Below are 13,842 nucleotides of genomic sequence, written 5' to 3' on the forward strand. Positions count from 1 at the left end.
TTTCAGTACAAAAACAACAAGTAAATACACTCCCTTTTGAGCAAAACTACAGGATTTATCCATAAAACACTGTAGAATACATGCTACAAACTAGAAATGTGCAGTAGCACAAACAAGAAATAAACAGGCGCTGTTCTGTTTCTATACTGGCAGTGTGACCAATTTAAACTATGAGAAATGTTAACCTGCTGTCAAGAGCCCAAACTGGAGTGTAGCAAGCACAAAAACACACCACACATCACATACTGATGTTAATCTGTTTATTAAAAAGAAACCCTGCACGATGACATGACAAAGTACAGTTTCCCCTGTTAGTACTACTTGTACTAACCAATCACTACCCTCTGACACAGTGAAAAACAGAGCGGAAAAGTTATAACAAAGAGTTTTCTGCCTGAATGCTAAGTGCTACAGCTATTGACTGTAATAAAGCTCAGTTTATTTCCATCCTATCGTCACACGTGTAGGAGAAATCTCCAGCCTTCTATATGTAGCTGGGCAGATTTTGCAATTTTAAATAAAGGGAAGTGACAAAGTAACAGAAATAAAAATAAACATAAACAATGTATTTAAAGGGGAACTATTAAGCTCATTTCCAGCTCCATGCTACAGTGGCTTTGCATGACTCGCGATACAAAATAATCCTTATTTATATACTCACATATCTTATACTGGGCCTTAGTCTGAAACAAGCTGATTAAGCTCCTCCTATATTAAGATTGGGGAGAGCCCCACTGGTGAGACACAGACCCACTGGACTGTGAACGATGAATGAATGAGATCCTTAGATTACATACCGACCCTGTTTAATACGAGCATCCCCTGCTGTAACCGTATATTTTCAAAAATCTTAACAGGTCCCCTTTAACAGACAGAAAGTTTCTTTTCCAGGCTGCTACAAAAATTAAATAACTGCATACCCAGGATGACAAAATACAAATATAATGAAATTCATAATCAACATTCTCTCGCACAGAATGAGATTTAAAAAAGAAACGGGAATGATCGGTCCTGAAAATTCATCATATCATGTGTAATGTAACCAAAACTGGCTGCACATACACACAATAAGGCTTCATACATCACTTTAAATAGGTAACCCCATTTCCATTTCATTAAACAGGCCTCCGTTTAATGTCATTTCACGATTAAGGGAATGTAGCCTGTTGAAAAAATAAAACTGAAAAACAAAACAGCCGTTTCATTTGTGCTTCAGCTCATTTAGCTGAAATATTCTGGGCAATAAAGATACAGAGCACAGGTTTGAGCCAAGAAGAGCAATTTCTTTTTTTTTTTTTGCCTTTTCATTCATAAAAACTCTTCATTTCTATCATGTTTGAACCGCGTCCATTTCTGTGCTCACCTAATGTAAAAGATCATGGCCATTTTAAAAAAGCAGAGGAACATGAGAGGTACGGTCCCATTACATCATTCACCATATAACTGAGCGCCACCAGCAAACTAGTACCTGTGTTATCACTACAGTATTAGTCCACTCATTTCAACTGACAGACTAATGAGACCGCACTGTACAGCTGAAACTATTGAGAATTGCGCAAAAATATTGTTGATGTGGAACCGAGGAGAAAGAGGGGCACCTAAAAGGCACATATAATAAAAGGAGTGGTGTCAGCTGTGCTTAGTAGTACTCTGCTGGACCCTGTGGAGGCGTGTTCATAGCTGTCTCCGGTTGTGCACGGCTGTTAGGCGCCATGTGAGCGTCGGGCTCAACGAAAATGTCGTCCCAGTTCAACATCCTGCTTTGGGTGGACGAGTGCATTGCTTCGCCGACTGAGGTTATGTGATGCACGCTGCCGTCCTCCGATATTACTGGGACACCTGGCCCATCTGTAGTCCACGAGTACGACTTCATCTGCACTGTTTTACACGGAAGCAGGCGGTACAAGTTGTTGCCGCCGTCGTCTTTCTCCTTCCTCCCGCAAGGATCCTGATTGTGAACTTGCTTGCAGTGAGCGGAGAGTAACTGGTAGTTTATAAACATTTCATTGCACAACAAGCACTGGTACCTCCTCTCTCCTGTGTGGTGGATTTCATGTTTAGTTCTGTACTCGGCCAGGGCAAACACCTTGTTGCAATAACGACACGGGTACTTCTTTTCCCACGAATGGGTGTTGAAGTGACGGCGCAGACTTGGCAAACACACGTAGGGCCGCTTACAGACAATGCACACGTAGAAAGTCTTTCCATCCATGATGAGCTCGTAGTGGTCCTCGAGCTCCGTTTTGGTCCTCTTCTTGTTTGGTCCTGCCTTGGGTGACACGGGTGTTTTTTCGAAGGGTTTCAATGGTGTCGCCATAAAAGCTCTCTTCCCTTTATTGGCTTTGGAGCCTCCTTCGCCTGGATCTTCTTTCACCGGGACAATGTCATACGTATTTTCTCCAATATTGGCATACACCTTGCAGCCTGACGAAATAGAGTCGATTTCCGTGGCTGTGCTGAGCGTCACTGTCTTTTTACCCGTTATAGCAGATTTGGGAACATTTGTTTGAAGTGTCGAACTTTCCGATAAATCAGAGAGTCTTATTTTGAAGTCCCCCTGCTGAGATGAAGTAGACACTTGCTTCTTGTGGACTCCCATTATGTCGCTGTTTTCAGGGGGCTGAGAGGCACTCGATGGCTCTGGGGTCAAACTGCTTGTTCTGGCTGGTGTTGTGGGAGCACTTCCTGAGTAAACTCTGGCAGGGGAAGACGAGTTGTTGGAGCTGCTGTCCGGGCTCTGTAGAGGGCTGCTGTCTATTAAAATTGGTTTAGGACAGCTGATGCTGGGAGGATTTGAAGCAGATGGTTTCGAGGGAGTGGTAGCTTTGTCTTTGCATTCTGAAACTGCATGATTTGATTCTACATTTTGGCTTGACGGGACATTTTCTGAATCCATTTTCTCCAAATCAATGACTTCACCACAGCCGACCACTTTGTTCTGACTATCTGTTTTCGAGACAAACAGAACGTCGCTGTCCGAGTCCTCCTCGTTATCCGCAGGCTTGTTTACCTGATTGAACTCCTCCGCAGATATTGAGAAGGACTCTGTGATGATCGGCATCATCTCTGTAGATGAGTCACTTTTGCTTTCTGCCTCCTTAGACAAACCAGGAAGGCCCTTAACTTGTGATAATGGTGAACCCAAGTTTGCAATGAACTTTACTCCCAGTATCTGCCCGGCATTGATGAGCTCTTCGAGCATGTCAGAGCGGACTCTGACAATCTTAGAGCTGTAAATATAGTTGAGAATCTGCTCAAAGATCTCAGGCCTGATGAAGCTTAGTTCAATCACTTGCCCAGCCACGGTAAACAGCTGGTGGAAATACGTACTTGAGGCAGACAGGATAGTTTTGTGAGCTCTGAACTTCCTGTCCTGTATAATGATGGTGATATCGCAAAATAATCCGTGGCTCCGCTGCTCATTCATGTTCTTCAGCACAGCTGCTGAGTACTGTGTGTCGGTCGCAGATATCAGCTTCAGACTCGGCATGTCTACAGAGAAAAAGCAAATCATAATCAAACCTGTGAATGCACAACAACGTGAAGCAAGTAACATTTATTCATATCCAAAGCATTTTTCATAGAGTCAACAATCACTAAGTACTAAATAAAAGGAAATGCACAAAAAAGTTTTTATTTAAAGAAATAGAACTACAATTAAAAAATAAAAGTTAAGTGGCATTAAAAAAAATGAAACTAAGATAAACAAAGTACAGGTTCATTTTTAGATTTAAATTGAATATTCACATTTTGAGTAATTTTTAACTTAATAAGCAACTATATTTGGTCGGTTTTTATTTTATTTTCCTGGTTTCTTACCGTTTTCTTCCTAAATTTTGGGATAAATAAAGTTGATCTTATCATATTATTATATCATGTCTTAATTATAACGTGCCACCATGCAGAGCAATGTGAGTTACACAAGTTATGTCAACAGATAGTAAAAGAGCTGGCTCAAATTCAGTTTTGCTATTTCCTGCATTTCCAGTTCTAACAGGAACATCAAAACAACCCAGAACAATACATGAGGAGGTTCAGCCTGAATCATGGCTCATGTTTTGGTATAGCTAGAGTCATGGTGGTCTAGGAGCTATAGGGCCCTTTTTTTTGGATAGAAACAGTTCACTCATTGGTCAGTCTGTTAACTCAGCATCTGCAGGCGACTGTTTCAACTAATAATAATAAAAATAATAATAAATTGTTTATTGCTTGATAAACTGAATAATGGAAAAAGGAGAGAAAGTGGTTCAATGGGACACTGTATAATATAAAAGAGTATAGTTGAAAAACTAATGTTTAAGCTAACACTTTACACTGCTACTACAATGTCTTCCAAATATTACAAACTAAAGGCATCTTGTTCTTTTTGCTGATTCCATTTGAGGTCACTATGACCCACTCTTACTGTATCCTTGCATCTTCCTGTACTACATTAATGAATCTTCTGTGGTCTTCCTCTTATCCTCCTGCCTGGCAGCTCCACATCCAGCAGTCTTTGTCCAGTATATCCACTAACCTTCCTATGCACAAGTCCCTCTGACATACTAATTTCTAATTATGGCAAAATCTTCCACTCTGCCACCTCCAGCTTGGCCTCCTATATTTTTGTTAGTGGATTTATTTATGCACATAAAAAAATATCTTAATATAGTTCTTGGTATCCAGGGTGGGTTTTTTAGTTTAGCTATTATCGGTTTCAGTGTTACGTTTGTGTCTTTTTTACTCACTGTATTATAGGAGATATACATTTTGGCAGTTTAGATCATGTATTATAATTTCAGTCACAGGCAAGTGAACATCTTCTCCTTAGCAAAGACTAAACCTAAAGTGATCATCTGTATGTTTTTAGTTTAGTTTTTGTTAATTATAACCTTGGACAGCATAATTCCGTTTCTGTGCACACAATGTCAGACATGCTAATTACGTTAGCCTGGCAACAAAAACAAAACCGTCCCTTAGCTGGCGCTAGGTAAACGTTAATTTGCGGGACATTTTTAGCCTCTTGTGACACCAAGGCAGATTGAGGAACATATTAAAAAGACATTAAGGGGGTATTAATGCAACACTGAGAGCGCAATTATTATCTCTACTGAAGCTTTTAAGACATCTATTGCTAACAAAGGTAGCACCGTTTCCTCCTTAATGAATCGCGGCCCGCTGTTTAGCATACTATTAGCATGCCTCTAGTAGAATAGAGGCCAAATCGAAATCCTCTCTAACAGCAGCGTTAAATTGATGAGGTTTACCTGCAAACCTTGATGATTTTGTCAGGAGTGAGCAGGGTGGCAGCCGGCGGATATGTTAATGAACGACAAACAATGGCTAACAACAACAGAGAGCCTCACTTTTCATTCTCAGCCACCAGGAGTCGCAGTCGTAAGCGATTATAAGCATTCAAATGCAAACTATGTGGCTTTAAAGTACATTTAAAAACATCGTCCTAGCTTCATATAAATACAAATAAAGCTCAGTTCTGAGGTTATTTCAACTGGAAACTGTTTACTTTTTGCACGCCGGTTAGCAGCGCGATAACTGCCGGTTCACAAGTCTCGCCTTCAAAATAAAAGCTCACAACGGTCACGGGTGAATAAACGGTCAATTGAATAAGTACCTGCAGAATAGCGTTTGAATTCATCCTCTCTTTTTAGGCTGGAAGCCGGCGGTGAAAGGCCGTTGAACTCTCTCTGAAGTTGATCGTACATCATCTTCCTCTTCTGGCCCTGGTATGGGTTATACTTTTCCGCGTGTTTTGCGTCGTAGTGCCTCTTCATATTGAACTCCTTGAATAAAACCTTCTGCTTGCAGATCAGACATGTAGCAGTGGTTTCCAGTTCCGTGAAAAAGTACTCCTTTGCGCATTTCTCCTCCACGGGCTTGCTCACGGGTTCCGGTTTTCTTTTAACTTGAACTATAGAGAGCGACATCTCGACGTGCCGAGCTGCTCTGTTTCTTTGCTGCTAAAAAGACTCAAATTTAGTGAACACGCAGTCCAGTTTCCAGAGATGTTGAGTTGAGCAGTAGGAGACACGACCGTGTGTTGGTCGGTTAAACCCCGGTAGTTCCGGTGGCGCGTGAGCGCGTTGCGAAAAACCGGAAGTTGGGTTTTTCACAGTTTTTCACAGCCACAAAACTCTCGGACTACCCCGCGTCCCACCCCCCGCCCGACCTTGTAAATGCAAAATAAAATAAATCAATATTTTTTTTTGACCTGATATAAAATTAATGATTTTTTGTTTATTCATCCCATGTTTACCTGTGAAAAATAGGCTAACTAAAACAGAATTATTACTGAATTTTAAAAAAAAATGTACAAAGAAAAATTTTCAAACATTTTGGAAATTTCTATTTTTATTCTTTGGTTAAATGTTTAAATTGTAATGCCTACTCTAAAATGATTAAATCTGCCCCTGACAAATCTCCCCTCATATTAGTGATTAATTAATCTAAAGCTAAAACAGAAAGTAATAAAAAGTAAACTCCAGCTTAACATTTGGAAAAAAATAAAAAAGATATCAAAACCACCTAAGAAATTATATATTTTTTATAGTTGTTACTGTTGCTATGAATTTAGAATAAAAAAAATTAAGAACAGCCTATTTTTTTTCTTTACATAGTGATTATATTATACACTTCAGTATAATTCATACCGTATTTCGTTTTTCACAATACATATTTATCAAGAGTACACAGTATACACAAATTAAATTAGTTATGCTTTCCTTCTCAGTTTTGTCATCTGAAAATACTGACATGCACATAAACTGTCTACAAGTATACATGCAGGCATTGTTAGCAAATATTTCCCTATAAAACTATTCAAAAAAAATTAAAGAAAGTATAAGCCAAAGAAACATAGATAAATATCCTAAATTAATCTGACTGGTTTTACTGGGACTTATTCCATACATATTGCTAGTAATTATGCAAGTTTTGAGGATTTTTTCTTTTTTACATTATTTTAATGCAAGAAAATTGTGTTATATCAATATGTTGGGAACTGTTCTCTATGACATCTGACGTCGGATTCTTTTTTGGGACGGACCAACCAGTACTTCCTGTTATTAAACGCTCTCTGCGTAGGGAGAAGAAGATAAACTGTGTGCGACATCTTTTAAATCTCCTCTTAGATACGGATTACTTAGATACTAATTACTTTTTACCCCGTCCTGTAGTGAGTCTCTCACGGTCAGAGGGCATGCCTCTGTCGGATCGATCGAGTTCTGACGGCGGCGGGGAGCCACGCAGTCCTCGGGCCCGTAGACCTCGGACCCGCTCCCGCAGTCGCCATCGCAGCGGCAGTCGCCATCGCAGCGACAGCCGCGACCGTAGCTTGTCTCCGGACAGCTTCGGACCCAAACTTCCTAAGCCACGCAACCGTGAGAGGGAGCGAGAGGAACGGGAGCGTCGATTCAAAGAGGCCAGAAACATTAGACGGATCCGCATAGGAAGTCCTCATCGTAGCCGCTCCAGGTCCAGATCCAGATCAAGATCAAGGTCCCGATCCAGAGAGCGCCATAACAACAACAACAACAGCAGCCACAACCACAGCAACCACTGGTCCGAGCCTCCGGGAAAACACGGCGGCCTCAAAGATGATTATTACTACGAGCAGCAGAGGGACGACGCTCAGCGGCAGAGACAAGAGGCTTTTATCGCCAGGTATGAAAAGTCTAACATCACTGTGAAAAGCTATCAAAGCCTGAACCCTGCAATTCCCATAATACAAATCAGTCCTCAGGTACACGAGCCTATTGGTGCATTTTATGACGTGCCACCACTTCAGATGAACAGTCCTCTGGAGGTGGAGGGCTCGTCAATGCATCTGTTACCAAAAACCAAACGGATGGAAGCCGTCCTCTTTTGATTTGCTGCTAATCTAAGTGTAGTTTGACATTTCAGTTAAAAACACGTTTTTGCAAACTTGTGTTTTAGGCGCCTGCAGGAGAGGGAGAGGATCGGTGAGCTGGGTTGTCCTGAAGTTTGGGGATATTCACCCAGAGTGAAAGAGCCAGAGTAAGTGAGGAACATACTGTTAATTTTGTGTTGGGTTTGTGGAGACACATGTCTTTAAAACTGCATTTATTTGTAAAAGATTTTTTTTAATTAAAACTGTCTTAAATTCTGTGTGTCTTGGTCTTAGATGTTTTTAGTCTCATCACCGTAAGAGTTTCTGTTTCGCAATGACTTTGTTTTAACCAATTTTTCCACCTTTTAAATCTTACTTTTCCTGTTAAATTTTATTTAAGCAGTTATTTAAAAGGTCTTGATGTGTCATACCTGTTGGCGCCCTGGCAGAGACATCAGGCGTTGTTCTGTCTTATTTTCAGGTATCAAAAATTCTTTTCTGTATTTTTTTTCACCTCCATCAGCTCCGATGAGTTCACACCAGTTGAAGAAGACGAGAAAAACAGCAGTTCAGAATCAAGCACAGAAGGTACACAGAGTGTGGACACACATAAATTACAGAAATCCAACATTTTCTGTGAATTTATAACAAACCCATTCTGTCTGTTATTATCAGAAGAGAAGAAGAAGAAAAAGAAAAAGAAGAAGAAGTCCAAGAAGAGAAAGAACAAAAAGCACTCAGAGGACAGTGAGCTTGAATCAGATTCGGATGGTAAGATGAACGAAAAGCACCCTTTTTTTGTTTTGTTTTTTCTCTAATCAGATTCATCAGTTTAACTGTCTTGTTTTTGTGTTTCAGAGGAAGAAATAAAGAAGAAGAAAAAGAAAAAGAAGAGCAAAAAGTAAGTTCTGATACGAAGCTGTGCATCAGCTCTGTTGACGTGGTAACAGCCCATTTGACTAACCAAGCATCCTGTTTCCCGTCAGGTCTAAGAAGTCCAAGAAGAAGAAGGCGAAGAAAAGCCGGAAGGAGTCCAGCAGCGACTCCAGCAGCGAGGCCTCAGAGGACGAAGAGGAGGAAGATCCCAATGGGGTGATGTGGGTGGAGAAAACCTCCATGGATGAGCATGTGGTCGGCCCCGAAGCTCCTCTCACTCACATGTCTCAGAACGATCGACCTTTGGAGTGAGTCACTGTTCGGGGTTAATTCCTGCATTAACAAACTTAAAGAGAAAAGCATCTAACCCTAATGTAGTTTGTGTTGAATTCCCAAACACAACTGCTGTTTACAGTGGAGTGTACCTGTACAGCACAGTACAGAAAACTGATTAAATGTCTGAAAACAGAAAAAATAACAGAGGTTACGTATTTTCAAACTTGCTTGCTAAACGGTGAGCTTGAAGACTGGGATTTTTTTTTAAAAAGTGATAGTAGAGTTGACTTTATTGAAGATTGCTGATAATTGATTGGGTCTTTCAGTTTTATTTAGGCTATAAAAAAAATAGAAATCACCGTGATTCAGTTTATCAGATGTGACAAAATAAGACAGACTCTGTTAAACATTTCCACCACACAACTTGTCTAAATCATTTGGCAGAATTTTTGATAAAAGCTTCTTTTTCTTTTTTTTCCTCCTTCCTCCAGTTTCGGTCACGCCCTGTTGCCAGGTGAAGGTGCTGCCATGGCAGAGTACGTGAAAGCTGGCAAACGTATCCCAAGAAGAGGAGAGATCGGTCTCACCAGCGATGAGATCGCAAACTTCGAGAAGTCTGGTTACGTCATGAGTGGCAGCAGGTACGTAATGTTTAGAAAATGGAAATTTTTCATGAAAAATTAGGTCAGCTGACTGCCTGAATATACTGAACGATCAGGTTTTTCTATCAACAGATATTCCACGATCTGCATTACATCTTATCTTTTACAGAAACATACTTGTTTTTCCCCGAGGGGAAAAAGAGCTGATTGCTTTAAATGTTGTTTAATTTCTTTACTAATCTCTGCACATTGTAACATTTGCTTTAGCTTGTGCTCTAGGCTGGGTTGAGTTGAGCAGATCCAGAAGCGTGTTCAGCTTTTCTTCCTGTAATACTGACAAATTTTTCGCCCCGCAGACATCGTCGTATGGAGGCCGTGCGTCTGAGAAAGGAAAACCAGATCTACAGCGCAGACGAAAAGCGAGCCCTGGCATCGTTCAACCAGGAGGAGAGGAGAAAGAGAGAGAGCAAGATCCTGTCGAGCTTCAGGGAGATGGTGTACAGGAAAACCAAAGGCAAGGAGGAGAAGTGAACGACCAGTTTGTCTCCTGTTATTGGAACCTTTACTCTTTGTTTGGTGACCTGAGGTGTAAAGCTTTTTTTTTCCTCTCAGTTTGAACTGAGTGTACAGTGCAGAAGTGTTTTAACTGTAAAAATTGTGTCTGAGAAGTTTTCAGTTGTATTCTCCTTCCCTTTTCTATCCATCTCTTGTAAATCTTTTCAAATGCTCCCAACAAGAATGTTAAATAAATTTTCACTATCATATCTTGTTGCCATTTTAATATTTCTTTCTGTTTTTGCCGGGAGTTCTACTATAAGTGATAAATGCATCAAGAGTAGAAAACAATTTAGGAAAAAAAGAGCAGTTTGTAGTATTATTGTTTTTTAAAGTGCAGGAGGTCCTCAGACTGAGTGAACCACTTAAATAAGGCCTTTTTCTTTTAAAACTAAGTAACTGATCTTTTTTTTTGTGAAGAGTTAATTGTAGCATATTTAAGAAAGCTTGGCAACAATGTTACCTTCAAACTCTGAATATTTAAAATAAACATTTGCCAGTATTTTTGAGCAAATATCTGAGCAAATAGCTTCTTAAGAACAGAAAGGAACCACGTGAAAATTTCAGTACTTAAAAAAAAAGTTTGAGCTGTGTTGTAAAGTACAGCCAAATCAATTTTACAGCCACTCCAAGACCACAGTCTAAAGCAAAAGTCTGCTTCTTTGTTCCAAGCATTTTCTTTTTCATTTCAAAATATGTATCAGATATATACTGCCGGGCCAAAAAAAAAATCACTTAAACGTTTAAACGTTTGATGAAATCAAATCAAAGAAAAACAACAGTAGAACTCAGGGCTATGTTTAATAGCATTTCCACACGCACAATGCGAAGAGAACTCAAGGGATTGGGACTGAACAGCTGTGTAGCCATAAGAAAGCCACTAGTCAGGCAAACTGGAAAAAAGGGTTTCAATTTGCGAGGGAGCATAAAGATTGGACTCTGGAGCAAAGGAAGAAGGTCACATGGTCTGATGAGTCCAGATTTATCCTGTTCCAGAGTGATGGGTGCGTCAGGGTGAGAAGAGAGGCAGATGAAGTGATGCACCCATCATGCCTAGTGCCTACTGTACAAGCCTGTGGGGGCAGTGTTTGGTCTGGGGTTGCTTCGGTTGGTCATACAGCAGCAGTATGTTCTCCAAGAATGAGGTCAGCTGACTACCTGACTATACTGAATGACCAGGATATTCCATCAATGGTTTTTTTCTTCCCTGATGGCACGGGGATATTCCAAGATGACAATGCCGGGATTCATCTGGCTTGAATTGTGAATTAGTGGTTCTGGGAGCATGAGACATCATTTTCACACATGGATTGGCCACTCCAAACCTTAACCTCCTTGAGAATCTTTGGGATGTGCTGGAGAAGGGTTAGCGCAGCAGTCACAATCTACCATCATCAATGCAAGTTCTTGGTGAAAAATGAATGCAAAACTGGATGGAAATAAATCTTGTGACATTGCAGAAGCTTATCAAAACAATGCCACAGCGAATGCAATTGTTTCAGCTTCTTTAACGTCATAGTACATCAGTGGTCAATGTACATTTACTTCATCTGTTTTTTAAAACCTTTATTTATTTACGAGTTGAAAGTCTTGTGATTTCTAAGATGTTTTTCACTTGTGCAATTTCTAAAAATTGCTAATACAGAATTATTGTATTTTTTTTCTTACAGGGGATTTTTTTCCCCACAGCGTTTCATTATTGCTTGTTTATATGAACATTTTTGTAAGCACAAGGAGGACAGTAATAGAAGTTTTTTTTAAAAAACATATTTGTAAAAAACTGAAAGACATAATTGAACTGTATTGAAAAAAATGTATGGATTAAGATCACGTCTTTTTGTTTTGTTTAACAGTTATTTGTTGAAGCCACTCAGAACAATAAAGTTAGTTACAGTTAATGTGATGCTGCAGGAATTGTATTACAGCTAAATGATAACAGCAGGTACTGTTATACATCTCAAGTCCAGTAAACCTGTCAACATTTAAGCAGATATAAAAAAATAAATAAATAATAGTAACTGCACTCCTCCTTCTGTTACTGGTAGAAATCAATATAAGAAGCCTCACAAGATTCCCAGTGTGTGGAAGAGTTTAATCACCCATCTTAAAAGACTGAAAAACACAAACAACTGAATGTTAAATATAATCTTTTAATGTACAACAAAGAACTTTCTTCTCCCGGGTCTCTCCAGGTTCCTCGTCAGTGGATGTTCTCAAGTCCCTGGTGAGAAAAAGAGAAACAAATAAGGATTAAACGTAGTTATACATGAGCAGCCATTGTGTTCATTTAAGCTAATAACTCATTTTGTGGACTTTTTAAGTCTCCTTTTATGCTCTACACATGACTAACACCCCCATCGCTGCCTGTAAATCCTCAGTATTTTACAAAGTTGATGGATTTTGGTGATACCTGATGACCGAGAACAAAGAAGACCACCGTGTGGTACTATATGAGGCTATAGTATGGCATCTGGTTATTTAGCAGAGAGCATATGGGATGATCAGTTTGCATAATTATATAGTTTAGGTTAAAGTATCATTATAGGAGACAATTGGATAAAAATTATTTCTGTGATGAAGTTATAGCCATTTGAAAACGCACCTATGTATAGATGCACCCCAGATCCTGCAAATGTGCTACCAAGAGTGCCTCCATGAAACGACTAACTGAAACAAACCTAGGGTTTTGAAAGTGCACCGTATTTGCACATACTGTTTTTTATGAAACTGTGCACACTACTGTCGGGTAGTTTAAGCGATTTTTATATTTATATGCAGTTGTAGTCTCAGGGGAAGGCTGTAAGTTGCACACTTTGCTATTCATTAGCATTACTTATTATGGGCAGAGGGAAGCTAACCTTGGAGTCAAAGTAGCGTCCGGTTCCTGACACTCGCTTGTCTCTGTCCATGAGATACCACTGCCACGGAACCCGAGCAATCCTTTTCTCCTGCGGGGGAAAAACACACTCTTTATAATCCAGCAGTCTGGTACACAACACGAGAACCTGCTGGCAGCGCCTGCGTCCTCACCTTTCCTCCGTTAGTGAACTTGTGGATCTGCGCGGTGGCGACACCGGGGATGATCAGACACACGGTCATGATGCCGAGTCCGGGCAGAATTTCATACCACATGATTACAGCGTCTAACTGTCAGGGGACAAAGAGCAACTTCGAGGACAACAAAGTTGCCCCAAACCTACCTAACGCTGTTTATTTATCCCAGAAAGTAGCAAAATGTCGACCGTCAGCACGACCTACGTTCCTCTTCCAGGACAAGACAATAACTTCCTGTTGAAGAATTTCAAGATAAAATACTTCAATTCAACAATTCATTTTGATCGTAAATTTAAATCGATGATTACTTGATTAAATTATCCTTTTACTGTCAAAAGACGAAACCGATCGGACATGGATATGTTGGGAGGAAAAATAGTGGTAAAAATTCTATAATAATTCAAATTATATGTTAATTGTTTTTTATGGACACTTGTCATTGGAAAAAAAAACGTACAAATGTTTGTTTAGCTATTTATAGGTCAACGTTTCGCTATTTCTTTATTATCTCAAAAATTTTAGTTTAGAGTTAGTCTGTCTCCCCCCCGCCCCAAAAAAAATCGACTTAAAAGCATGAAATTTTTAATTATGCACTCTTTTTTAAAAAAATCCTGATTTATTTAATTTCCTTTC

At 39.8% G+C, this 13,842-nt stretch overlaps 3 protein-coding genes across 4 annotated transcripts; 1 reads left to right on the plus strand and 2 right to left on the minus strand.

The window, feature by feature from the left end:
• Positions 1–246: 246 nt before the first annotated feature.
• Positions 247–6,104, minus strand: zbtb33 (zinc finger and BTB domain containing 33). 2 transcript variants are annotated; one of them, XM_085428591.1, is made up of 2 exons: positions 5,612–6,104; positions 247–3,492 (listed from the first exon to the last, which is right to left on the minus strand). In XM_085428591.1, exons 1-2 carry the CDS (start codon positions 5,922–5,924, stop codon positions 1,640–1,642), a joined length of 2,166 nt encoding a protein of 721 aa, XP_085284717.1. In that variant the 5' UTR covers positions 5,925–6,104; the 3' UTR covers positions 247–1,639. The 2 variants fall into 2 exon arrangements, with proteins under 2 accessions (XP_085284717.1, XP_085284727.1); XM_085428601.1 differs by lacking the exon at positions 5,612–6,104 and adding an exon at positions 5,247–5,516.
• A 921-nt stretch (positions 6,105–7,025) lies between these two features.
• Positions 7,026–10,364, plus strand: nkap (NFKB activating protein). Its single transcript, XM_085428614.1, has 8 exons — positions 7,026–7,659; positions 7,933–8,013; positions 8,370–8,434; positions 8,522–8,617; positions 8,705–8,747; positions 8,833–9,030; positions 9,490–9,639; positions 9,957–10,364. Exons 1-8 carry the CDS (start codon positions 7,196–7,198, stop codon positions 10,129–10,131), a joined length of 1,272 nt encoding a protein of 423 aa, XP_085284740.1. The 5' UTR covers positions 7,026–7,195; the 3' UTR covers positions 10,132–10,364.
• A 1,927-nt stretch (positions 10,365–12,291) lies between these two features.
• On the minus strand, positions 12,292–13,442 carry ndufa1 (NADH:ubiquinone oxidoreductase subunit A1). The gene is made up of 3 exons (XM_085428635.1): positions 13,186–13,442; positions 13,014–13,103; positions 12,292–12,376 (listed from the first exon to the last, which is right to left on the minus strand). The coding sequence occupies exons 1-3, from the start codon at positions 13,285–13,287 to the stop codon at positions 12,356–12,358; spliced, it is 213 nt and encodes a 70-aa protein (XP_085284761.1). The 5' UTR covers positions 13,288–13,442; the 3' UTR covers positions 12,292–12,355.
• Positions 13,443–13,842: the final 400 nt, after the last annotated feature.

This window comes from Rhamphochromis longiceps, linkage group LG2 (genome assembly GCF_057381845.1).
Source record: "Rhamphochromis longiceps isolate RC_006_pf linkage group LG2, R_longiceps_female_GT1.1, whole genome shotgun sequence".
Taxonomy (NCBI): Eukaryota; Metazoa; Chordata; class Actinopteri; order Cichliformes; family Cichlidae; genus Rhamphochromis; species Rhamphochromis longiceps.

Coding starts and splice junctions, on each gene's coding strand:
- zbtb33 (XM_085428591.1), bottom strand. CDS start 5,924: ATGTCGCTCTCTATAGTTCAAGTTAAAAGAAAACCGGAACCCGTGAGC. Junction 3,493..5,611: donor ATTCAAACGCTATTCTGCAG/GTACTTATTCAA, acceptor TTTTCTCTGTAG/ACATGCCGAGTCTGAAGCTG.
- nkap (XM_085428614.1), top strand. CDS start 7,196: ATGCCTCTGTCGGATCGATCGAGTTCTGACGGCGGCGGGGAGCCACGC. Junction 8,748..8,832: donor AAGAAAAAGAAGAGCAAAAA/GTAAGTTCTGAT, acceptor GTTTCCCGTCAG/GTCTAAGAAGTCCAAGAAGA. Junction 9,640..9,956: donor TACGTCATGAGTGGCAGCAG/GTACGTAATGTT, acceptor TTCGCCCCGCAG/ACATCGTCGTATGGAGGCCG.
- ndufa1 (XM_085428635.1), bottom strand. CDS start 13,287: ATGTGGTATGAAATTCTGCCCGGACTCGGCATCATGACCGTGTGTCTG. Junction 13,104..13,185: donor AGTTCACTAACGGAGGAAAG/GTGAGGACGCAG, acceptor TTTCCCCCGCAG/GAGAAAAGGATTGCTCGGGT. Junction 12,377..13,013: donor GACGCTACTTTGACTCCAAG/GTTAGCTTCCCT, acceptor TTTTCTCACCAG/GGACTTGAGAACATCCACTG.